The sequence below is a fragment of the Lissotriton helveticus genome, chromosome 6, assembly GCF_964261635.1.
Source record: "Lissotriton helveticus chromosome 6, aLisHel1.1, whole genome shotgun sequence".
NCBI classification, from domain to species: domain Eukaryota; kingdom Metazoa; phylum Chordata; class Amphibia; order Caudata; family Salamandridae; genus Lissotriton; species Lissotriton helveticus.
The window spans coordinates 297,747,043-297,773,994 of record NC_136067.1 but is presented as its reverse complement, the minus strand read 5'-3'; the positions used below and the strand labels follow the sequence as shown (position 1 = coordinate 297,773,994).

Below are 26,952 nucleotides of genomic sequence, written 5' to 3'. Positions count from 1 at the left end.
TGCACCATTCGCACCCGCTACTCAATCGGCACCCCAACCCAGCTTGCCCGCCCCCAACGCTACTCTGAGGTATGTTGCCTGCACAAGCTCTGTTTTATCTTGATAAGGCGTATCCTTGGTGGGACCCGGATAAAGACTGACTTGTCTCTGGTGCGTGCATTCCCAGCTGCACCAACAAGAGCGACACCAAACACAGAAAGTTGGTGGGTGATAAATAGCGCATTCTCCACGGCTGGGGTGTGGGCCAGACCTTGCAAACGTGGTGGTCCAAGTGCCTGTTGTAAGCATTGCACAAGTAATCCCCGGTAAATCCATCTATGAAACAAAAACATGCAAACAAATTCTCACAGTTCAGTCTGTGAAATTGTTGCTGCTTTCTGACGCCATCATACCAGCGTGAGGCATTTTTCATTATTCGCCATTCAATTTCTTTGACGAATCGTGTTTTGCTGCAGAGTGTCTGGGAAAATAAATTGAGAACGTTTAAATGACTGAGGTTTGACAAATTTCTCATTTCCTTCCATGACCGAGCAAGTTTTCTTCACTTTCTGCTTTACATGGGAAGCTGCACTGAAATCTCATGAAGGTGAGATCATCCTTTATTTGTTGGAGGGCAACATAACATGTGAATCTTTGAATAGACTGATGACAAGCCGCAGCAGGCCCGGCGGAGGCCACGCCAGGAGGTGGCGAGGGGGCAGGAGGAGCAAGCAGCTGACAAGCATAGGTAGGACATGGGCCACAGACTTCCACGTATACTAACTCAATGCAGCATTTTCAGTCAGACTCTTCCCTCCTGGCCCCCGAAAATGGTCTTCGTACCACAGATTTCTATAGCCACGACTAAAATGTCCTAACTGTAGTAAATTGGGCCATTGAATCAAAGAGAATCTCTGGATGGATCATGACACTCGTCGGATCGGAGAGGAAATAAAATTCATGCTGAAGTGCTGTGTGAGGTAAAGCGCCCCTTTGTGACCTGCTGTAGGTAGAGCTGGTCTTTGCTCCTATAGGCCCCGAGCGAAATTAAATTTGGCACCCTTCATGGGCCTCATCCCATTCCCTCTCCTCTCTTCTCTCTCCCCAAGGTATTCCCTTTAACCTTTTATAAGTGCTATATTAAACAGGAGTTTTTGTTAGGCTCAGTGTTTGATTTGTTAAAAAAACCAAGTGCAATTGGCCAAAATGATTAAAACAAGGCGCGCATAAAAAAATACATGAAACAAGTGTCATGAGTGAAGCTGCTAATTCATTCATTTTAACATAGGAAAAATGACGCAAAAGTGGTGCAAGGGGCTTTTAAATAAGCCCCATTGTTTATAGGTTGAGCTTGGACAGAGCTGCTTATGGCAAAGCGTAGGCAGCAGGGCAGAGCCAGGACTTTGTTTGTATTACTTTTACTAGAAGGCTGAAAATGCAATAAAACCAGTGCCTCATGAACATTGGCACAATGGGCTTCCTTTACACATTAACAATGTGAAGTGAGTGGCAGGGCAGACATCCGTGGGGGCGTGGACTGCTGGAGAGCAGTCCGCTCCAGAGTGGGCACCAGGCAGGGAGGGGTGAAGGGATGTGAGAGCAGGCAAGGATTTTGGAGAGCATGGGGTTAAAACAAAGATCAGTCCTGACAAAGGGGTGGGAGAAGCAAAGGCGCGATAAGTAAATCTGAAAAACAAGCAGAACATCAGGGTCGTAGGCATCAATCTTCTCGCCCTGCGCTTTTTGAACCACATAACAGCACGTTTGTGGAAACAATGTGTGTGTGCCTATCATCACAGATTTCATTTTTGTGAAATGCATGCCAGCTGCACCCCTGGAGCATGTTAAATAGCAGCAGAAGGCAATGATGTGATTGCCTGCACATAGCAGGGGCAAGCTTTAAGGACGGGGGAGCATTGAGGGTCTCTACTTGCGTGTCTGGTGAGGGGTAGCCATGGTTGGACTGGGACAGAAAATAGGCATGGGCACCAAAATAAAAGTGGCCCCATTAGTGAATTCGATAGCTAAAAAGTGAGCCATGTTTGCAAATTGGTGCAGTTTTTAACTTGTAAAGACACACTGTATATGTGTTTTTCTATGTATGGAAGACTGCGTGATTTGAGCTTGCTGCAGGCAATGTTTGTTTTAATAACGGGGAAAGCAACAACAAAAACCTGTCCAGCAGGCACACAAACGGCTAAAAAAATGAGCCACACACTGATCAGTCTAAAAACCCCTCGGGCAATGCCTGATCGTCCGGCAGGCAAGCACACCACTGGGGGTGGCCAGGCTACACTCTTACCAGCTGCTTTCACAAGCTGTGATGGAACCGTGAGAGGCTTTCACTCTTGAGCAGTGTAGGAAATGGCCATCTTGTGCAACAAGCTAGAGCTCTGTATAAGTGCAGTTCACTAACTTCTTTCTGATCCTCTTCCCCTCTCTTTCTCCCTACTCCTCTCTATCTTCTCTACTCCTCTTACTTGTCTTGCAGGCAAAAGCACCTTACCTCAGTGTCTACCTACTGCTCCCTCCCCCTTGGTAGGTAATAGACATTACCATTTACAACGCCATTAACTCTACCTCAAAAAAATGTGAGACCTATTGTATTTCCAATGCTTGTTAATATATATCAGTCACCCCTAGGCTAGGCCCTAAAAAGCCTATAGGGCAATTAAAAAGTTGGACATGTAATTCTAAGTTTTACATGTCCTAGTTGTGAAAAACTCAAATTCATTTTTGGCTCCTGCAAGGCCTACCTCTCCTGTAGGGTAACATTGCAATACCTTATTGCATTTAATAAGGGATACATTTCAATTGGGGGCAGATAGGAATGTTGAGTTTGGTCTCTAAGAATTGTATTGTAACTAACAATTCTGAGATTGTCACTTTTAGAACGTTGGCATGTTCTTGTCCAAATCATTTGTTGCCGGCAGCCTGTGTTCTGGGTCGCCTGACTAGGTGTACCTGGCAATTGGTCTCTGTGTATTGCTCCCAGACAGTTAGACAAATGGTGAATAGGTGTTGACAGGATGGGCCATCTCTGACTTAATGAGGGGGTGGAGCTGTCACCTACCACACTTGCACATCACAATGACTGCTTCAACACACTTGCAAAGAGTTTCACACTAGTCTTTTGTGCCCCCACAGAGGCTGTGGCCAGGGCAGGGAGGCAGGAAATTCCAGACACCACTGGGGAGGGGGTGGGGGGTGAAGGGGCTCTAGAAGCTACCTCCACTTCAAAGTGGGCACCAGGTATAAGTAGTAGACCCTCAGACCTAACACTTTAGTACACCTCTGGACCTGTGGAAGACTCAGAAAGACTGCTGTGCTGCTCTGCTGCTGCAAAGACTGCTACTCTGCCAATCTGCTGCCTGAGTGAGAAGGACTGGACCTACATCTTGAACCCAGGACCACCAGAGTGACACCAAGTGCTAGTTGCTGGCCTCTTGATCAGAGTCTCGGGGCAGAAAAGGTTCCAACCACTCTGTATCCCACTCCTGGACTCTGTCTGCTGGGAGTCTTGCCCCCCCCCAAAGGGCAACGCCCAGTCCTGGACCCTTGGAAATTGGCCTGAAGGTGTTCTGCCAGCCCAGCTATGGTCCAAGCAGAACCAATGCAGAGTGATGCATCACAGCTTCGCATCGGAACCCCTGCTGCGTAATTCATTTCTGACAAGGGCCTCGCAGCTACTCGGAACCACTGCTGCTCAGCACATCCCCGAAGCAGGACCCCGGATCACAGCTCCTCAGATACATCATTGTGCGATGCGTCTTTGATGCAGAACATTGCATGGCAGCCCGGAATCACTCCTGCGTGGCACATCCTCGACACAGGAACCTTGCAACGTTCCGCAACCAGGATTTAAGGTACTTTGTTCAGCGGGCCTAATGGGGTCCCTGTAACCGGCCTGCGCTCCAGTGCACTCAACTTGATCTTGTGACTTTGTCTCGATCTAGCGCATCCAGATAACCACAGTTGACCCTTTGTGCTTGTAAGCACTACTTTTAATTAACTCTTTTACTTTACATATCTTCGGTTCTACTAATTGGATTTGTCTTGTTTTGGTTTCAAATAATTTATTAATGCCAACCCAATTTTTCTAAATTGGTGTGGGAGTTTTCTGGTGTTGTGTGTTTACTTTATTATTCTTTGTGTTTTGCGTAAATACTTTACACATTGCCTCTAAGTTAAGCCTGATTGCTTTTGTGCCAAGCTTCCTGAGGGTTAAGTACAGGTTAATGTGGGATGTGCTATTTTGTACCCTGAAAAGAATTGTTGTTGCTGCTTGGGGAGGTGTCACCCCCTCAGCCAGTAGCCCAATACCCTACAATCCCATACACAGACTACAACAGGAATGAGAGGAAAGAGAGGAAATCGGTAACATCATGAAGGGAGTGTTTTTTTCATAATCAAAATTGCGTGCAAAGTGTATTATTTATCAGTTTGATCATTTTAAATATAGTGTCATTTTCATTAAAAACAAATTAGTAAAGACTGATTGCAACTCATTTTTCATACATGGACATTGTGCCAAACTATGACTTTGTTAACACCTGTCTGCAGGCTCTTATTCCTTATTACTCTGTGTGTATCTGGTCTACTAGTAACTGCTTAGATAGCCTTTAACACACATATTTGTGTGCCACAGTTCCAGTAATGTGTATGCAAGCACATGTAAGACATGACACGCACAATCACTGTTGTTAATGTTTTCATACCGTTAATTCAGGAAAAAGCTGAAGGCCTTTATAAAGGAAGGGAGACTAGGAATAAGAATGACTATGAAGGCAACTTTATCCAACACTTGTTCTGAAGCTCTCTCCCCTTCCCTACCAGTGGCTGGGTTCCAAAGCAAGTGACAGCAAGAAAGCAAGGAGGACAAAGGCAGCATCGTGCTTTTTAGGTCTTAGTAAACAGGTTGCAGAGAACTTTTGACAAAACGAACAAGTTACTTACGTTCGATAATGCTTTTTCTGGTGGATACAGTATCTGCCTGTGGATTTCTCACCTTTTGAATACCCACTGCACCAGCATTCAGCGGAAATTCTTTGCCTAGCTCTCCCACGTCGACGAGGACGTCATAATAGCACGGCTCTGCTCGCGACTCCGTATGACGTCATCGGAGTCATAAGAAGACCTTGTCGGTGTGCTGACGTCAATTCCACCCATTTTTTCCGTGCCTTCGGGGCAAATGGGTGGACCGACACATTTTCACACGTATACATAGTATACAAAATATATATACACGAATGCAAGCACACATAGTATAACAGTATGGAAAAGGGCAACAGACCAAGCATTTCCCACTATTAAAGCATAAGCATGAAAAAGACATATTAAAAACATTCATGTCAAACTGTTAAAGCATTTTTGGTAGAAACAGATGGAAAACAGGGAGGCGGGTGGGACAGTGATGAATCCACAGGCAGATACTGTATCCACCAGAAAAAGCGTTATCAAAGGTAAGTAACTTGTACTTCTGATGTATTCATCTGCCTGTGGATTCCTCACCTTTTGAATAGAATCCCAAAGCCGTACCTCTCCCAGAGGAGGGTGTCCACCTGATAGACCAAAAAATCTTGCAGAACACAACGTGTAAAATGGCCATCCCTCCTAACCTCAGAATCCAAGCAGTAAAGCTTCGCAAAAGTATGGAGGGAGGCCCAAGTTGCTGCCTTACAAATATCAATAACAGGAACACCTCTAGCCAAAGCAGAAGAAGATGACTTAGCTCTGGTAGAAAGAGCTCTGATACTTCAGGCGGGTCCTTCTTGGACAAGGCATAGCAGATATTGATGCACAAGATGATCCACCTGGAGAGAGTCCGCTTGTGCAAAGCCTTGCCTTTCATTCGCCCAACGTAGCCCACAAAGAACTGATCGTCCAGCCTCAGATCCTTTGCTCTTCTCTAAATAAAAACTGACCGCTCTCTTAGGATCCAAACAATGTAGTCTCTCCTCTTCCTTGGAAGGGTGAGGAGGAGGATAGAAGGTAGGTAAGGTAATGGACTGTCCCAAATGGAAAGGAGTAACCACCTTAGGAAGGAAAGCAGCCCTGGTCCTAAGAACCAACTTATCTACATGAATGGGCAAGAATGGAGGTTTAGAACTAAGAGCCTGAAGCTCTCTCACCCTCCAGGCCGGGGTAATGGCAATCAAGAAAACTGTTTTAAAAGAGAGAAGCCTCAAAGGACAACTATGAAGAGGCTCAAATGCAGAACCCATCAGAAAAGTAAGAACAAGTTTTAAATCCCACTGAGGTATAATGAAAATAGTGGTGGGGGGAAGGTATTTGTAAGGCCCTTAATAAACCTCATAACTACAGGAGATTTGAATAAAGACGGCTGATCAGGCAAACAAATAAAAGCCGACAAATAACCTTTAACTGTAGCCACAGCACAACCCTGCTGGACCAAGGAAAGAGAAAAACGTAGCACGAGACAAACAAGCCTTCAAAGGATCAATGAACCTCTCTCCATTCCATTTCATAAATTTGGACCACCTGGAAGAATACATAGATTTGGTGGAGTATCTCCTGGATGATAAAATAACATCCACCACATCCGATGGGAGAAAGAAAGAACTCAGGTTGCCCCGTTCAATCTCCAGGCATGCGAGAGGAGGTCTGCCCTGAAAGGGAGAAGGAGCGGAGGTGCGATGAGAGGTGAAGAAGATCTGTGGACCACACCCTTCTGGCCAATCCAGGGAGATCAATATGACTTGGCCCGGTCTTGGCGAATCTTCCTCAGAACTTGAGGAATCAAGGGTATGGGAGGAAAAGCGTAAAGGAGTTGCGAGTTCCAATCCAATCGAAATGCGTCCCCAAGCGCTACAAACATCGGATACTGGAGACTGCAGAACAACAGGAAGTACGCTTTCTTATGAGTGGCAAATAGGTCCAACTGAGGAGACCCCCACATCTCAAAGATGTGATGGACCACCTCCAGATGAAGCCGCCATTCGTGATTGGCCGAGTAATGCCGACTGAGACTCTCCACACGAACATTCAGCACACTGGCTGGATGATTTGTAAACACACAAATCTGATGTCCATGAGTCCAGGACCAGTGCCGCAGAGCCTCTCGACAGAGGCGATACAACCCTACACCTCCCTGTTTGTTGATGTACCACATCGCGGTAGCGTTGTCCGTCAGGACCTGAACTGACTGATCGCAAAGGGAAGGAAGGAAAGCTTTCATTGCCAAACGTATCGCCCGCAATTCCAGAAGGTTGATGTGAAGCAACCTTTCCTCTGGAGACCAAAGACCTTTGACTTACAGATTCCCCAGATGAGCACCACACCCTAGAGTGGAGGCATCCATGATCATTGTGGGCACCGGGGGAGGAGGCTGAAAAGGCTTTCCCTGATGAAGAATGCTTTGCACACCCCACCAAGTCAGCTCCGCTGCAGCGTCTCAGGAGATTCTGACCTTCTCCCCGAGATCTCCGTTGTGTTGATACCAGAGCCTGCGGAGGCACCACTGGAGTGCCCTCATGTGCCAGCGTGCATGACTGACCAACAGTATGCAGGAAGCAAACAGACCGAGCAGACGTAGAACCTCCAGGACTGGAAAAACTGCTCCATCGGGAAACAAAGAAATCATCGCCTGAATGTCAAGAATCCTCTCCGGAGGCGAGAATGCCCGACACACAGTAGTGTACAGTATTGCCCTTATAAACAGGCTGTGCTGAGAAGGCACCAGGTGAGATTTGGGTACATTTATGGAGAAACCCAAGTTGAACAACAGTTGAGTTGTTGCTTGCAAGTGGCGCAACACCAACTCCAGAGACTCTGCTTTCAACAGCCAGTCATCCAGGTAGGGGAAAACAAGAACCCCTGACCTTTTGGGATGTGCCGCTATCACCGCCATCACCGTCATAAAGACTCGAGGTGCGGAAGTCAGACCGAACCGGAGGACTGCAAACTGGTAGTGTTGCCATCCTACCGTGAACCGGAGATACTTCCGATGCGACTTCAGGATGGGAGGATGAAAATACGCATCCTGCAGATCGATGGACACCATCCAGTCTTCCTGTTGCAGCGCGAGAAGAACCTGAGACAAGGTCAACATTTTGAACTTTTACTGTCTGAGGTAAAGATTCCGGGATCGGTCTCAACCGACCATCCTTTTTGAGTATCAGGAAAAACAGGGGGTAGTAGCACCCCTGACCCCATTCCTGCTCTGGAACCACCTCTATCACTCCTTTCTGTAGCAAGGCAAGAACCTCCTGCTGCAAAAGCAGCAAGTGGTCCCCTGAACACCAACCCTGGCGAGGAGAATAAGGAGGAGGAAACTCTAAAAAAGGGAGGGTGTACCCATTCTCTACAAGATTCAAAACCCAACGGTCTGAAGTAATCGATTTGTAATCTTGTAGAAAGTGGGACACACGACCTCCTACCGGACCAACATGCTCTAAGATGGGGGATCTAGAGCTGCTTTCCTGAGGCACCTACGGTAGGGGGAGGAGAAGAGAAGGAAGAGGAGGCGGACTGCTGCCGAGCGGCTCCTCGAAAACAACCTATATTCTTGCCCCTGTACAATTTATACTGGGGTTTTGCTATTGTTGACTCTGCTGAGGTTGCTGACGGCCAAGAAAGAATGTCGCCCTTCCAAAACCTCGATACCGCTTGTAGCCGTATCCTCTAGACTGCATTTGAGGGCCCAAAGATCTTGCAGTTACCCTGCTATCTTTAAAGCGTTGTAAGGCAGAGTCCGCCTTAGTGCCAAACAGTCTCGTACCATCAAAGGGCAAATCCAACAGGGTTGCCTGAACATCAGGAGAAAATCCAGATGATCTTAGCCAAGCTTGTCTCCTGGTTGCCCCAGAAGATCCGATTACGTGTGCCACTGAGTCAGCTGTATCCAAACCTGACTGTAAAACTTAACGGGCAGCAGCCTGAGTGTCAGAAAGTGCCTCAAGGAAATTAATGTGATCATCCATAAGAGCCTGAATATGTCTTCCAAGTAAACAGGTAGCATTAGTACATATCAATGCCATACTTGCAGATGAAAATACTTTTTTTGCCGCCTGCTCCATCTTTTTAGAATCCCTATCCCTATGATGGTAGGGAAGGAACCAGATGACTATTTTGAGCAAGATGCTTGGCCCACCAAGCTTTCAGGTGATGGATGAGGAGACAGAAATTCAGGATCACCAGGAGCTGGCTTGTACCTCCTGGCAATAAACTTGGAAACGGCTGGAGAAGTCAAGGTCTTTGCCAAACTTCCAAAATAAGTTCTGTCAAAGCCTCATTGAAGGGCAAAAGAGGCTCAGATACTTTAGAAGACATTAAGAACCTCGGTTAGAATGTTAGACTTTATCTCAGCTGAAGGTAATTGCAGGTCCAGCAAGTCAGATGCTTTCCTTACAACAACATGATAAGGAGCAACATCCTGTGAAATCCCAGCCTTTGGAGATGAGAGTTCCCATTCCGGGAAAGTATCCAACCCACTGGCCTCCTGTAAGCCTTCAAATTCGTCAACAGAGTTGACATTTTCTACCTCCTCCTGTTCTTGTCTATATTCCTCCTCTTCAAGCAGTCTCTGCGCAACCCTCCTAGAGCGCTGCTTCAGAATCAGCGTAGGCGACCCCAGATGCGGCGCCGGTGACAACGGCATCCGCGTCGATGGAGGACCTTCAGGATCAAGCCTCGGCGTCGATCAAATGTCGGAATTTGTAAAGCGCACAGCTACCTCCACCGGAGGAGTCCCGGCGCTGTCTGTATACCGCTTAGGAACCCTTCCTGGCTTTCCTGGGAAATGTCCACTCCAGATCAAATCTAAGGTCGAGTCCACAGTCTCTTCATCTTCATCTTCATCTTCTGATACACCACGAATAATCACGTTGAGCATATCCAGGTTGCCAGCCCTTTCTACTCACAATAGGCACCCGGCTGGGTCCCTTGTGAGTATTCTCTCTGTCTTTTGTTTCACTTTATTGGTGGTGCACACCTTTCACGTTGCTGCGCAACCCCCTTGACAGATGTCCCTAAACCTTTAGGTCCTGATGAGACCCTACAACGCACACAGGGTCAAAACGCAGTCAACAGCTAATTAAAGCGAACCATTTCAATCAACTCTGACCATTTCGTACAGTAGCTGAGAATATTGTTAAATAATTGATGGTCGACTTTAAATATTGTGGAAACCAAGCTTAAAATGTCACAAATTTGTCACTCATGTTTTTAGGTTCCATTAACACAAGGGACACAGCACTATTGTTTTTTCTTTTCTGTCCATAATACGTATACTTTTTGAATGATATAAAATAATCATTGTAAATACATACAGAGGTGTGCATGGTCTCCTTTACTTCTGCCATCATTATAGCCCTTTATTATTGTGATTGCGCATATTATTAAAAATATAAACTAGCAATTTTTTCCACAGGAACCACTGTTTCTGTTACACTTATTGTTAATAGGCAGATGCAGTACAGAATGCCACAGACATTGCTGTACCCCTGGTCAAGTGAGCCCTGGCACTGGATGGAGGTTCAGATCAATGCACTGGGGGATGGTGGTCTTTGTAGCTGCTTGGCAGGCATAATTGCTCTGAAAACTAACAAGCATTTGCAATGCAATAGGTCTGGCATTTACGAGAGTTTGAGTTATTGCCATTGTAAATTACAATGCCTTTTATTTGTGTTGATTTTTAAAACCTAAATAAAAGGTATTGTCATTTACAAGGCCAATAGCTTAAACTCTTGCAAATGCGAGACCAATTGCATTGCAAATCCTTGTTATTGGTTCTGGTTCAGCGGTCAGAGCTGCCAACTCGGGAGCTGGGTACCAGTATTCGATCCTTGGCTCAACATTCTTTAAACTCCTAGCAAAGTATTTAATCTCCTGCCTGGGATCTAGCAATTTAAATTATAAATAAATATACAGCAATGTCTCGGCACAGGGTTTTGGCAGTATTGGGGAAGGGGGGGGGGGGGGAGTTGGGGAGAGGAAAAAAACAAGCCACAAGAAAGGCATGGATGTAGGAGGGAAGGGGAACAATGGGGGAAGCATCCACCGATTTCTCGAATTAACATAGTGCTCGTACAGCAAGGGAGGGGTATATTTCAAAGTTATACATTAAGCGAAAGCATGCTGCAAATACCAAAACAAAATAAAATGGCCTCTATTGCTAAAGCTGGCGTCCCACGAAGGCTCTTTAGATTAATTAAGCAAAGAGTTCCCCCCAAGAGCTAATGCAATCTATACAGTAATGACACGGTAAAATGTCCAGCAGAAGACAGGGAGGTACTAAGGAGGGACTAATAAGCCTATTAACAAATCAAAAGCCAACATTTAGAAAGGACAGCCACAGCAGCCAATTGAAAAGATGGGAGGAGAGTGGTCAAAGCTTGAAGTCCATACCTGAATACAGCATGCCTAGCAGAGCAGTGCATGCGTTGCCCAGGCTCGACCTAAGAAGGTGGTAGGATGTATACAAATCCTGTGTTCAGTCCAGAGAGAAGCACAATACCCTCTTCTTGTTCAAATTATACATTTCCTTTTCAGCCATGGAGACCTTACGATGTGGTAAAAATGTCTAGAGAACAATCTTATCATTCGGATGGAACTCCAAAAGTACACTCAGTATGAAGGAACAATAAGTACAGAGAACCACCATAGTCTGTATGAAACATCTTAAGAGTTTGTGAAGTGCAAAGAGCTTTGAGTGTTCTTACATGCCTGGCCTGTTTTAAGTCAAAGAAGACAATTAGTTTGAAAGGTTCATGCATCAGCCTGGCTAGGATCAGGTTTAGATCCCAATTGTGAGTTGTCTTACCAGAGGGAACAAGTACATTAAAATCGCCACATGCCTTTTGACAAGCTTACTTGGTATGGTGGTCTCCCCAGACCTGTTTCAGTAGACATTTAAGGCCGTGATGCAGGTCTTGCAGTATCCACCTGCACTCCCGCTTTAGCCATCACATCAACTTGTCCACTGAGCATCTGAGCGGGTTGATATTCTTCAGTTGTGCCTGCTGACAGAACCACAGTGATTTGCTCCAGTACTCAATTTTGGAGGAGAGCTTTCATCCATCCACAAGGACCATCAGATTGTCTGCAGAGAGGTCATGATTTTGAAAAATCATGAGCTTAAGCTGATGGTAGGGAGGGATGTAACTCTCACCTTCCACAGGAGGTCTCTCTTTTTTGGGTGGCTGATATGGTCCATCTGAAGGAGATGGAGTATGTCCAAACACCACATGTATGAATTTGTATTGTCAGAACCTGGATAGCGAGCAACTGACACCTAAAGAGGGGTGGGAGCCCTCAGCATTACCCTCTGTGGAGGTGGAAAGAAAATTGTCATTCTAGAGTCCAAGAAGTGTGCTCCAGGAAAAGGCTGTTTCAGAAAGATCTTAAGTGAAGTGATTTTATTCTATGTTTTCCTAGCTAATTCCCTGGATGATTAAAATAGGCATTTTGATACATGGTGTACCATGTGATTATGACTTTGTATGCTGTGACATTACTTATGGTAAATTGATACGGTGTGATGCTTTTGATGACACTGAACATTTAGCATTGTCAGTATATCTGTAAATGTGGATCAACACTTCTGTCACCTTTGTAAATCTCTGACGAAAGTAGTATAAGGAGTGATACATGGAAAGTACACATAGAATATAATAACAGATGTGAACATACAACATATTTTGAAAAGTTTAGTAAGTCATACCTCTGATTGCTTCCCTTTTATCTTTCCTTTTTGAGTGTTTTTAACTTGTTTATGATATTGTTCAATAAGTAAAGCTGCCAGCACATACAGCTTTTTCACAAGTAAAGGCTTAGTTCTTTTTTTGGCCTCTTCATCTGCAATCTTAAAAACAAATGCACACATAGAGGAAGTTTACATGACAACCACACAAATTCATACAGAAATGTATTTGTTGCCACAGTTCCCATAAACTGACAAGCTTAAACATTGCTCTAGCACCACCTTAAATTGTGTCATTTGTTTCAGGACAGAACTGGGTAGCAATCACAATTTCATCCCTTTTTCTTTTTTTTTTTAACTGTTCACCCGTTTATCTGTATGGCAGAAAGTAATTCAAAAAGGCATTTTTCAATCACTTACAAGCTTAAAAAAATACATGGCAAATTCAAAAGGTCAAACCAATTTACAAGTGAAGAAAAAGTTATTTACCTTCAGTAACATTATTTCTGGTGGATACAAAATCTTCTTGCAGTGTCCTCACTTTATGAATTATCCATCCCGGCTTCATTCTGGTCTGAAAGACCTTTTCCCCAGCATCAACTCTGCAGCACCACCAGGGGACACCATGCAACTTCAGCAATGGCTACACCATCAGACATTACAGTAACAAAGTATGTTGAGCACCAACTGCCATGCTGGTGTCAGTTTATGGTGCATGTTCTATATGCCTATAAAGTGTGCAGAGAGGCACCAATAAGAGAAACAATGACAGCTACAGCAAATACATGTTTGGGAAAGACACATCACTAACTTTCTGGTGAGTGCGGAGGCCAGTGAGGAATCTGAGGGAAGATAATGTATCCATCAGAAATATTATTAAGGAAGGTATGTGTCCGTTTTTTCTGACAAGTACACCTTTCTATATGTTCATCTCATTATGAATCGTTCCCAAAGCAATACGTCCCTGGAAAGGAGTAGTGTCAGTTAACCAAGGAAGTCAATCCAATACTGGTCAAGCAAAGTACCCATCAATGTGTGCCTAAGGTTTGCGGCAATACTGCTTGGCAAAGGTAAGCAAGGATTACCTGGTAGATGTTGTCAACCAAGACGTCTCTAAAGAGAGAGCTGTGGAAGTAGCTGGTTGAATGGGCACAGATGTCCTCTGGATGATCTTTCTTGGACAGGCTGTTGCAGATCTTGTTATAGAGGATAGCACAAATAGTGTGTTTGGTCATCATCTTGCCCATTTGAGCTTTGGCAACACCCACACAGCGCTGGTCCTCTAATCTGTCCTGTCACTTGCAATCAATGCAGTAGGGCACTGTATGGCGGACTTCCTTCCTGACCGACCGGAAGCAAGAAGTGGGGATAACTCCCATTTCTTCTTCAATCTGTGCGTTAGCAGTTGGAGTCCCCAAAGTTCAGCGCTCAGCCCTGCTTATCGCACACCCTTGGCAGTGTTAGATGAGACTTTGGGGGCGAAGGTAATATCTTATGACAACGACACCCAGCTGCTTTTCAACGTGATGGAGGATTCATTAAAACTCTTCAATGCGTTTAAATGGCCGTCCACCAACACACTACAATGGAATACCAGAAATAATATAGGTTTTGTTGTTTGTCCCTCTTCTGCCAGACATTTGGAAGACGTTCAGGACTTAGGGGGCTCCCCCATTCCCCCCCGGGCATTAACAGAGTTCGGTAAATAATTTAGGAATTTAATTGGACATTGTCCTTACCTTCCAAACACAAATTCAATCACTGGCTGGCTCCAAACAACAGCCTGACCAGGATCACGGCCCAAAGCAAGGATGCCTTTTGTCATAAATCAAATAAAATCAAAATTAACAGCTCCTGGTTTGAGTTGTTAAGGTCCTTGAAAAAATTCCTACCTCGCCTATTTATTTATTTTATTTATTTGCTTGTATAGTGCAGGAATTCGACCCCCGTAGGGGTATCTCCGCGCTTATGTTCTTACCATAAACCAAAAGCCAGAGACCAATAAACAAGAAAGATGCAGTGTTTAGATTGTCAGGAACAAGTGTGTCTTTAGGGATTTCCTGAAGGCTCCTAGGTTGGAGTTTTGTCTCAGGGTGAGGGGTAAGGTGTTCCAGAGAGTGCTCGACCACCCAGCCTTTCCCTTTTAATCCGCGGGACTTGAAGCAACAATTGGTTCCTAGAGCGCAAAGAGCGCCCTGGCTCGTAGGGTTTACATTTTTCAGTCAAGTATTTTAGACCAGTACCAAACAGGCATTTATGGATTACGCAACAAATTTTGAACTTGACCCGCTGGCGAATGGGCAGCCAGTGGAGTTTGTTCAAAAGAGGGCGAGAGGGGGATCTGGCTGGGACGTTAAGGACCAGTCTTGCTGCCGTGTTCTGGGCTACCTGTAGTCTGCCAAGTTGTTCATCGTTGGCAGAGAAAAGAAGCCTGTTGCAGTAATCTAATCCTGCTGATCACAAGCGTTTGAACCAGTGTTTTCCTGTGGCTATCTGCTAGGTACGGAAATACACGCCTCAGGAGCCCAATGACCCTAAAACAAAATCCCGTTACCCACGTTACGTGATCTTTTAAAAGCAGTGACTGGTCAAGCCGTACTCCAAGATTTTCCACTACCTGTTTGGGGCAAGGAGCAGGTCCTAAGTCCAGAGGCCACCAGTCGGGTGACCAGAGGCGAGGGGCTTCTCCGAAAAGCATGACCTCCGTCTTGCCCACATTACATTGTAGGCAATTAGAGGTCATCCAATCGGCTACAGCTCTCATACCCGCAGCAAAGGTGTGTTTAACTGCTGGCGTCAGGGTCTGGAAAGGAAAAAGAAGCTGGGTGTCGTCAGCATACGATATGGGCGTGAACCCATATTCTCTCACAATGTCGGCCAAGGGGGCCACATACACATTGAAAAGTGTGGGGCTTAGGCATGAGCCCTGAGGAACCACCTTGGTGAGCTCCCTAGAGATGGAAAAATGGGAGCCCAATCGGACACTTTGTGAGCGGCCCGAGAGAAAACTCTTCAGCCAGGACAAAGCAGATCCGCCTATCCCTACCCTCTTCAGACGACCGATAAGAATTTCCTGTGACACCGTGTCGAAGGCAGCGGACAGATCCAACAGCACCAGAATCATAGAACCTCCTCTATCCTGTGCCATCCTGATGGTATCGGTCACGGAGAGGAGGGCTGATTCGGTGCTGTGATTAGGTCTGAACCCAGATTGCGAGTGGTCCAGACCGCCCGCTGCCTCGATGAAATTAGACACATGTGTGTTCACGTGCTTCTCTGTCATCTTACTACGGTAGGGTAGGAGAGAGATCGGGCGGAGATTGGAAAGATCCGACCATGGCAGCGCCGCGTTCTTCCGAATAGGGTTCACTATCGCCTTTTTCCAATCACTGGGCACTTGCCCTTCTTTAAGGGAGAGGTTAATCACCATTTGAATGCCTGTAGAGAGCAGATTAACCATTTTAGCAGGAATGACATCTGTTGGAGACCCTGTCTTGATTTGGCTATACAGGGAGACAACATCAGATAAAATGACTTCCGGAAATACAGAAACAAGGTGCTTTCACATTTGGGTGTCCGGAGAACGGGGTAATCAACATCACTCCTGAGATTTGCAGCCTTCGTGATTTTCTCATATATTGACTCTATTTTATTTTCAAAGAATGCAGAGATGTCATCGCAGAGAGTTTCAGAAAAGTTATCCGGACTTTCACAGGCCACAGGTTTTACAAAAGATTGAAGACTTTTGTAAAGTTCTCTGGAGGAGTTGCCAGCCTATCTGTTGAAGCCAAGAAGAACAAGTTTCTTACTTTCGGTAAAGCATTATCTTGTATAGACCCTATCTAGGTGCAGATTCCTTGCCGTTGAATTTCCCAGGCGTGAGGCTATATCTCGAAACCTTTGCTGTGCAATACCCTTTGCATGCACGGTTGGGTGGCTCTATTCGGCTCAGCGTGACGTCCTGGCGTCGGTTATGACGTTACAGTACCTATATAGGCACCGCCCAGGCACGCGGACGTCGGTACTTTTAGTTTTTTCCATGCCAGAAGGGCAGAGCCACAAAGTAACAGACGTAGTCATGTGCAAAACTAGAGCCCTGAAAAGGGTAGCAACCCTAGCCCTACAACATTGGTCCACAAAGCAGGGAGGCATGGGTGGGGTTGTAAGGAATCTGTAGCTAGATAGAGTCTCTACCACAAAATGCGTTTCCGAAGGTAAGTAACTTGTTCATCGGACAGAGACTCCTTGCTGCAGATTCCTTACCTTTGAATTAAGATACCCAAACTATACCATCCCGGCCGTGGGTGTGGACCAATTCGGCAACTACGAGGTCCTATAGGACCGAACAGACAAAATGCCCGTCCCTGCGGATCCGAATGTCCAGGCAGAAGTGCTTGGCAAACGTGTGCAAAGATGCCTATGTTTCTGCCTGACAGATATCTAGTACTAGGACACCCAGAGCCAAGACTGTAGTCGCAGCCATTTCCCTAGTGGAATGGGCCCTTAATCCCTCAGAGGGCTGCTTCTTAGCCAGGGCATAGCAGATTTTAATGCAGAGAACGACTCAGTGGTAGATGGTACTTTTCTGCACTGCCCTTCCATTCTTAGCTCCTACGTACCCCACAAAGAGTTGGTCGTCCACCCAGAACTCTTTTGTGCATTCAAGGTAGAACGACAATGCTCTTTTTGGGTCCAAGCGGTGGAGACACTCCTCTTCCCTAGAGGGATGCGGGGGAGTAAAGAAGGTGGCAGCATCATGGATTGACCCAGATCGAAAGGGGTCACAACCTTTGGCAAGAATGAAGCACGGGTGCGAAGCATCACTTTGTACAGAAAATACATCAAGTAGGGATGTGTGCAAGATAACGCCTGCAACTTACTCAACTTCTGGGTAGATGTAATCGCCACTAAAGAAGATTGTTTTGATGGTAAGCAGTCGGAAGGGACAGTTGTTTATCGGCTCAAAGGAGCACACATAAGATAGGTGAGGACCAAATTCAGGTCCAACTGCGGCATAACAAAGGGTGTGGGTGGAAACAAGTCAGCAAGTCCTTTTAGAAACCTATGTACAATTGGACACCTAAAGAAAGAGGGCTCATCTGGAAGCTGCAAAAAAGCAGACAGAGCAGTAAGATAACCCTTTTGAGTTCCCAAAGCAGAACCCTGTTGGGCAAGGGTTAGAATAAATAGAACAGTGGAAAGGTAAGCAGAAAGAGGGTCGATAGACCTTTCTGTACAATATAAAACGAATTTCCGCCAAAATAACATTACATACTTCGGGAGGAATGTCAAAAGTCATCAACTTCCGCCACTCAATCTACACGCATGGAGGAGCTGACAGGTTCGGCTGGAGGACCCTCCCCTGCTGCTGCGACAGAAGATCCTTCTGAAGGGACAGCCTGATTGGAGGATCAGTTGCTCATCTACAGAAGCTCTGGATACCAGACTCTCCTCGCCCAGTCCGGAACCACAAGGATGACTTGGGCCAAGTTGCTCCTGATCTTCTTCAGAACCCTGGGCAGGAGTGGTATGGGCAGAAAGGCGTACAGTAGGCCTGAGCTCCACTCACAACGAAAGGAGTCGCCGAGCGATAGCCGCCTTGGAAACTCCAGCGTGCAGTATTGCTGACACTGCGCATTCTCTTCGGAGGCGAACAAATCTAATCAAGGTTCTCCCCACAGCTGAAAGAGACCTTCCACCACCTCCAACTGGAGACACCATTCATAATACGCTAGGCATCGACGGCTGGGTTTGTCCGCCCTGGCATTCAGAGAACTTGCCAGGTGTTGAACCAACAAGGTTATGCCCTGCTGTTCCAGCCATGTCCAGAGACGCAGGGCCTCTCGACAAAGGGTCCATGACCCCACCCTGCTTGTTGCAGTACCACATGGCGGTGGTGTTGTCCGTGAACACCTGCATTGAATTCCCCTTTGACAGAGGGAAGAAATGCTTTCAATGCCAACCAAATCGCCGGGAGTGCCAACAAATTGATGGGGAGCCGCGATTCCGCCGGAGACCAGTGTCTCATGATCTCCACCTCTCCCAGATGGCCGCCCCATCCCAGAAGTGACACATCTGTCATAATTGTGAGATCTGGTTGGGGAAGGGAGAGGGGTCTGCCATTAACGCAGACGCGGTTCATTAACCACCACTGCAGATCTTCTGCAGTTCCTTCCGAGATCTGAACCATGTCGGTGAGATTTCCCCGATGCTGTGCCCACTGGAACTTCAAGTTCCACTGCAGAGCCATGAGGCCCAACAGCCTCGGAGTCAGTCTCACCAAAATCCATATAGAGGCCGAAACATCAGAATCATAACCTGAATATCCTGGACTCGCTGCTCGGGAGAATTGGCCCGAAACTGCACTGTGTTCAGAACAGCTCCTATGAAAGGAAGCATCTGACAAGGCATCAGTTGTGACTTCGGCACGTTTAAATAGAACCCCAGCAAATGCAGGAGGTCCACCGTTGTCTGAAGGTGGAAGACGACAGCCTGGGGCGAGGACACCTTCCACAGCCAGTCGTCAAGGTTGGGGAAGACTGACACCCGAACCTGCGCAGATAAGCTGCGATCTACCCATCACCTTGGTGAACACCCAAGGGGCGGTGGTAAGGCCGAAGAGGAGCACGGTGAACTGACCTACCTAGAACTGCAGGTAATGTCTGTGGCCCGGCAGGATGAAAATACACATCCTGCAGGTCCACCGCTACCATCCAGTCTTCTAGGGCAGACAAGACCTGAGCTAGAGTGAGCATCTTGAATGTCTCCTTTTTGAGGAAGAGATTGATGATCCGAAGATTTAGAATGGGCCGCAACCCTTTAATAATCCACATTTGTATAGCGCACAGTCACCCGTTAGGGTCTCTAGGCGCTGGGGGCCGTCGGGAAGATTAAGCAAGCTATTGCCCAGAGTCGCATGGTGCTGGGCTAATCTGCCGCCGGACCCGGGGATCGAACCCTGATCCCCAGATTCCAGCGTCAGTCGCCCTGGCCGCGGCCGCGGCGCCACACCCTTTGTTCTTCTTCGGCCGCGGCGCCACACCCTTTGTTCTTCTTCGGAATCAGAAAGTATGGGGAATAACAGCCAATGCCTACTTCTGAATCCGGGACACTCTCTATAGCCCCCTTTGACCAGAGAGCTATAACTTCCTCCTGGAGCAGTTTTAAATGATCCTCCATCAGCTGTTCCGGTTTTGGCAGAATGGGAGGAGGAAAAGAAAGGAAAGGCAGAGAATAGCCCTTCTGAATGATCTGCAAGAACCACTTGTCTGATGTTATGGACCTCCAGTGGGGGAGATGATGATGGATTCTCCCGCCAACTGGAATGGTGTGGTCTTGCAGATCAAACTAGGAGTGCTTGGAGGCTGCAGCTGCCAAGGGCAGGGTTGCCGACGACTTCTGGCTTCCATTCCTAGGCCAGAATGATCCGCGTCCACATATACGCACGGCTTGTGAAGCCTGCGCAGCACTGTGGCTGGGATAGGGCTGGCGCGGTTGGAAAACCCTTCTGTTTCCATGGAAGGGGCGAAAGGTAGATTGGTGACGTGGAGTAGAAGAGAGGTCCAAGGATCTGGCCGTAGCTCGAGAGTCCTTGAACCTCACTAGGGCCCCAAAAAGACAGGCTCCATCAAAGGGCATGTACATAAAATTAGCCTGGACATCACTTGAGAAGCCAGTTGTCCTACGCCAGACATGGCGCCTCAAGGCCACTGTCGTGGAAATGGATCTGATCAGCGAATCTGTTGTATAAAGGCCACACTTTATGGTGAATTTTGCTGCATCTCTCCCGTTCTTAACTGCATGATAGCGCACAGCCCGGGCCTCCTCCAGGACTTGTGGCAGCACTTGTGCAAGTGTCTCCCAAAGGTAATGGGAGATACGGCCCAGTAAGCATGCAGCATTCACCGACCACAATGCCAGGCTGAAGTAAGAAAACATCTTCTTAGATTCCCTAACCGGAGGGGTCGAAGGGGAATGTGCTTTGTGATGTAGAGGCCTGCACCACCAAACTTTCTGGGGTGGGTTTTGGCTGAGGAACTTTGGATCGCCCGGAGCTGTAATTGCTTCATTAAAGGGCAAAAGGGGTTCTGAGGTGGAAGCCCCAGGCTGAAACACTTCAGTCAGGAGATTAGTCCTGATCTCCACGGAGGGCAACTCCAGTCCAAGGACCTCAGCTGCCCTCTTGATCACAATGGCATAAAATGCCCCCTTCTCCGTAGCAGCAGTTGGCGGAGAGGGCATGCCAGTATCTGGAGAAGTATCCAGTTCACGGGCCTCCCCAACTTTTCCATACCAGTCCAACTGCTCCGGAGAGTCATCCGGGTGTTACAAAGGGTCCACAGACCCCTCCCATTCCTCTCCCAAGCTTAACACATCCTCAAAGTGTTCGAGCAACAATATAGACCCCTGGGATCAATCTGCGCCAGAATCGGCATTGATCGACTTCGTTCCGACTCCCTGTCGTCGGGGATAAGGATGGGTCCGGTACCACCGGCGGCACTGAAGGCAACAATTGTAGGTCTGACGCCAGAGGAGGTAGCGATGGCAAACCAGCATAAATCCAGATCCACAATCAGATCTTTAAGGCCTCACCGACGCCATTGCCGAAGCAGACGGTGTCAAATCTGATGGGGGCCCCTTCCGAGGGCTCACCAGAGGGGTTGGCCCACTCAAAAACGCAGGGCATGGCTCGTAGAATTCTTTGATTTGAGCGGGGGTCCCCCAGGCTCCAGGAAAGGAAGGGAAGTGGAAAGTCGACCCCGACTCCAGCTCCGCAGAACCATGTCTAGAGCGGCGGTGCTCCTTACCTCCTTTGTCAACGGATGACATTCGAGGTGAAGATGAAGTCCATTTGGACTTCTTCTTCCTGTGCCTCTTCCCCAGGTGTCCCGACGAGTGAAGATGATTTTATGCTCTGGGAGCGGTCCCGGGACCTCCTCTTCTTTGATCGGGACCAAATGTCCGTAGAGTCTCGGACAATGTTGACTGCCGGGCCGCAAGGAGCTTCAATGCCTGCTCTTGCAAGGACTTCGAAGCCATAGCCCAATAGTCCGAGCAAGACTTTGGATCCTGGTCGCGCTAGAGACACCACAGGCAGACGAGGTGGAGATCGATAACAGACATCGTGCAGGGACCAGCCGCGAGCTGCTCAAACCCGGTTATCATCAAAGACATCCTTGCACACGATGGAATTAAAAAAAAATTCAATCGACAAAAAGTTGATAAAAAGACTGTCAAAAAGCAACAGAGGCAGACAATCGTCCTATTCACAGGAACCCCTGTGCTGGGCTTCGACCAAGTGCCCAGAAAGACCTCCATTAAGGCCTCATTAAAAGGCAGCAATGCTCCTAGCTGGAGACACCAGGCTACAGGACCTCTGTCAAAATGTTAGTCTTGACTGCCACCGTAGGAAGCTGCAGGTCCTCGACCTCCTCAGCCCTATGCACCACTATAATGAATAACGCCCCCTCTTCCATAGCCAGGTTAGGTAGAGACAGCATGGCAGAATCTGGGGAGGTGTCCAGACCACTGGCATCACCCAGTTTCTCTTACCAATCCAGGTTTTGTGTTTGAAGGATTTCTTTTTTTTTTTTGTTTAAATATTTTTATTGGTTTCAATGACAGCCATACAAAGAATATTGAACAACAAGTTTCAAGTTATTCATATCATTACGAGTACAGACATATGTCGGCCTAAGATATACATTAAACACTTCCATCTCAATCTGTAGTTCTGCGCATTTCCAGTTCCACCATAGGGGACAAACAGATATCTCCACGATATACATTCCACTTTGACCAATTCCGATCCCATTTTTTGGGGCAACCTCTTGCTACAAAGACCTCCGTCTCCGCCAGTATGCACCTTCTAGTTCTTTCGCCCACATCTTAGTGGAGGGCGGTGTAGCCCCCCATCCCTTCGCCAGCTCCTGTTTAACCAACGTGTACCCCCATTTTGAGAATTGCTGTTTAATGTCAGTAAGGTCAGTTGTACCCTATAAGTTTAGCAGCCCCAGTTGTGGTGTCAGAGCCACCTCCTTTCCCAAAGCTGTCTGCATAAGATTCAAGGCTTCCTTCCAAAGGCTACGTATGGCTGGGCAACTCCCGAGAGCATGGTAAAAGGTAGCCTGTCATTGGCAGCCCCTCAAGCAAAGGTCGTCAGGCCTAGATCCCAATTTTGCCAAAGTCTTCCCTGTCATGTATGATCGATGAAGTATCCTAAGCTGTAAAAGCCTAAATCTAAGTGTGATGGCTGCCTCCCTGGCGGACATAAGAGCCAGTTGCCAATCCTCGTCATTTATTGGGCCCAGGTCATCCTGCCACCGCTCTCTAAGCTTATTGAAGGTATCTGGTAGGTTTATACTCAATTTTTTATATGTGAGAGATATAGCTTTGGAGAGTAGTGGCCCATCCATCAAGCGATCCTCCAATGGCGACGATTCCGGTATGTCCATTAGGGTCGGAAATGCCGCCTGGAGGGAGTGCCGTATTTGCAAGTACCTGTACACTTCCCCCTGGGTCAGGTGGTATGGGCTCTGAAGTTCCATTAATGTAAGTATAGAACCCTTTTTCACCAGGTATTTTACTGCTGAAATACCTATCAGGTCCCATTTGTCGAACTCAGGCTGATAGCACAGCATGCCCAGCTTCTGGTTATACCACAATGGTGTTGCCCTAGAGAGGACGCCCACCTACCCCAGACGAGAATTTGCCCCTTGCCATATTTCCAGTATATGGGAGGTGGGCCCGAAATATTTCCATTTCTTTTTGCTTTCCCTTGAATAGAAGGCCCCAAGGTAACCGGAGCAATCTGTTTGGTATCTATCAAGAGCTTATGCCGGGTCAGGGGGGGAGGGGGTCGGGGGGAGGGTGATACAGCCAATGGTTGACAGCCACCAGTTGAGCCGCCCAATAATAGAGTTGCAGGTGAGGCAGTGCTATACCTCCGTCATACCAGCCTTTTGTTAGTTTCTTCATTGCTACCCTAGGGGCCCTGCCATCCCACAGCAGCATGCGGAGCTCACTCTCTATTGCTTTAAAATAGGAATCCGGGACTCTATGCGGGCAGTGATGGAGAATGTACAAAAAAATAGGGAGAGCCAACATTTCAAAGAGGGCTGCGCGACCTATTAATGAAAGAGGGCTGCGCGACCTATTAATGAAAGAGGAAAGGACCTCCAGTGTTTCACATCAGCGCGTAATCGAGCAAGTGAGGGAGCCAAATTGGAACTATGAAAAAGAACCTGATCTGACAAAAAAAAACAAATATCGGAACCCCTCCTCCGCCATCGCTATGGTACAGTTAACTGGGAGCCGAGGGACATGGCCCAGCAGCACAAATAGCACCGACTTATGCCAGTTAATCGCATACCCGAATAGTCTTCCGCAATATATTCCCTACGTGCCAACACATTGTGTACACGCCGTATGTTAAGGGCCGGGTTTCTCCCCGGCATAAAACCGGATCGATCCGGATGGACCAGGGAAGTAACGACTGTCACAAGTCGATTAGCCAGGACTTTTGCCAGTATTTTGGCTTCCACATTAATCAGCGATTAGGCCTATAAGAGCCACAGCTGTCCGCTGTTTTCCCCGGCTTATGCTATGGTAGCTAACCGTTGGTCCGCAGGCAGCCTACCTGTCTCAAAACTTTCCTCGTACATGGCCCGCAGATGTGGCACAGTCCAAGAGGCCGTGACTTTTAAAAACTCAATGGGCATTCCATTTGGCCCCATCGCTTTCCCAGATTTAATCTGTCCTATGGCCTTACTAATCTCTTTGTTCGATAGGTCCACATCTAAAGTGTCTCTATCCACGTCAGAGAGGACCGGCACATCGCTGTCCAGGAGGAGCTGGCACGAATCTTCAGCCGTGTATCTAGTAGAAGGGGAATACACCCCTTCCAGGTGATCTGCAAATGCCTCTGCTATGTCCCTCGGATGGGTAACGGTCGCACCTCCTGGCTTTGTCAGTCTGGGCACCCCTCTCATTCCCTGGTCTGGTCTCTCCAGCCACGCCAGGGTTTTACCTGCCCTGTCACCCATTTCGTATATTCTGTGCTGGGTGTTGCGGTACTTAGCCATCATGTGCTCCCTAGTCTTGATTCGGTACTTGTCTTGTTTCAGTAGAAGTCTATGGCTGGCGTCTGCTGAGGGATCATGCGCATGTTTCCGTTCCAGCTCCAGGAGTTCCTTCTCCACCTGAACCAGGAGCTCGCACTTCTTGTAAATGTACCCAGTTTTTAAGGACAAGGCTAGTCCATTCAGGACCACTTTGTATGCTTCCCAGATTGTTTGCGCAGAGTCAACTGAGCCCACATTCTCTGTGAAATAGTTCTGTTTGTGTAAAGAGTTCCTCCCTTATGTCAGGTATGTGTAGGAGCGATGGATTAAGGACGATGGTGGTGCGTGCCTGTCATTCCCAATGTGTGAATTCAACCCAAACTGGGGAGTGGTCCGATATACCTCTAGGCAGAACCCGGGGCTGTCTGAAATTCTCTATCGAGGCCGAATGTGTCAGAAAATAGTCGATACGAGATAAACTTTGATGTACATTAGAGAAACACATGAATGATTTGTCAGTCAGTCGGTCAGACCCAGTGCCATCATAAATTCTGCCATCAGCCCATTTGACTTTGCTCTCGTCCGTGGCGGGTGTCTGTCGGTCGTGTTGTCCAGTGTCATGTTGTAATCCCCACCCATGATTAAGGAGCCCGCCCGGAGTCTCGTCAGCAGGCGTCCGAGGTCTGCCAGGGATGTATTACCCAATGCTGGCGGCAAGTGAACTGAAATAATGTTGATGTCTCTCCCTTCCCACTGAGCCTCCACCCATGCATACCTTCCCCCCGGGTCAGTCCACGTCTCGTGTACAATAAGGGGTGTGTATCTTCTTACCGGGATCACCGTCCCCCTCGAGACAGTGGTATAGTCTGCATGGACCAAGAGTTTATACCCCCATCAGGTGAGGGCCTTGCTTTTCTGACCCACTAGGTGTGTTTCTTGCAGCAAGTCTATGTCAGGGGAATGTCTCTTTAGGTGTTGTTGCACTATCCCCCTCTTGATCTTATCGCCCATTCCATTGACATTCCAGGTTAGGACAGAAAGTGCTCGGTCTCTATCCCCCCCATAACCTTCCATATTACAAATCCCAATACAGCAGATCAATTCAAACGGATAGGTGTCACGTGGTACCCAACGCTTCTGTGCCAGTCTACTCATCGATTTGGCCCCATTGCTTAGCAAGATCAAACAGCCACATTGCAAACCAACAAAACAATAAACGATTGAACAACCCACTCTCCCCCACCCATTACCCCCCCTTCCTGCCCCCCTGCCCGTGGATTTAGAACTACCCACTCCCAAACATGGCAGAGTGCCTCTCTCCCTCCCTGAAATACTGAAAATGCACGGGGTTAGTCAGTCGCCATACCCGCGTGTACATATCACATTTATAGAAGTCCGGCCATCCACTGTTTGTGGTTACTCAAGTCCAGGGTGAACCCTCCTCATTTGGGCCCACACGTCGTAACCAAATCACCACAGTTTCCAACGTCAGCATCTTGCACAGATTAGTACCAGGAACTCTGTCCCTCCCCCACCATACTTGCGCTTCCGGCGAGGTACCAACTCTCTTCGATTTCCTCAAGGGGTTTTATTCAGGCTCCGTCATCTTCTCACCTCTCTCCGCTGAGCCAATCCCAGTTGCTTCTGTTCGCCCACCTCTCTGCTGGCTCGATCTGCCAGTGCAGTCCCTTCTCTGGCTCCCTACCCTGCTCCACCCTCCATCCAGGAAATAACTGGACAAGGTCTTGGGTTTGAGGTGCCTGGTTATTAGCTCCTCTACATATAGGTCTGCAGCCACCCCTCGGCCCTTTCCGGAACACCCAAAATGCGTATATTGTTGCGGCGTGCGCGACCATCATAGTCATCAAGCTGTTGCGCCATTCGCTCCTGTTTCTTTTGCAATTCGACCATCTGTGTTTGGAGCTCTGGTGTATCAGTTTGCAAAGCTGTAGTGACTATTTTGAGCTCCTTTACTTTTTCGTCCATCTTTCGAAAGTCTGCCCTGATGAGAGAAACTTCCACTGTGACCGAGTCTAGCGAGGTACGCACTCCATTGATAGCCGCCATGACATCATGTAGCGTTGGCTCTGTTCCCTGCTTGGGGCCAGTATGTACCCCATCTTTCTCCATTTGTTGCGGCTCACTTTTTTCACCTGCTTTAGTCCAGGCAAATTTGGCCAATTGCTTCTGAGCGTTGACCTTAGGACCTTTACCCCCCATTGCCATGTATGCAGGGCAGCGACACATGGG

General features: G+C 47.6%; 1 protein-coding gene across 1 annotated transcript in view; it reads right to left on the bottom strand.

Annotated features, from left to right (window-relative positions):
* Positions 1 to 26,952, bottom strand: part of WDR35 (WD repeat domain 35) — a 501,592-nt gene that overhangs the window by 63,794 nt on the left and 410,846 nt on the right. Inside the window, exon 25 of the mRNA XM_078647744.1 lies at positions 12,662 to 12,802. Coding sequence (XP_078503870.1) covers positions 12,662 to 12,802 — 141 coding nt within the window. The remainder of the gene's footprint in view (positions 1 to 12,661; positions 12,803 to 26,952) is intronic.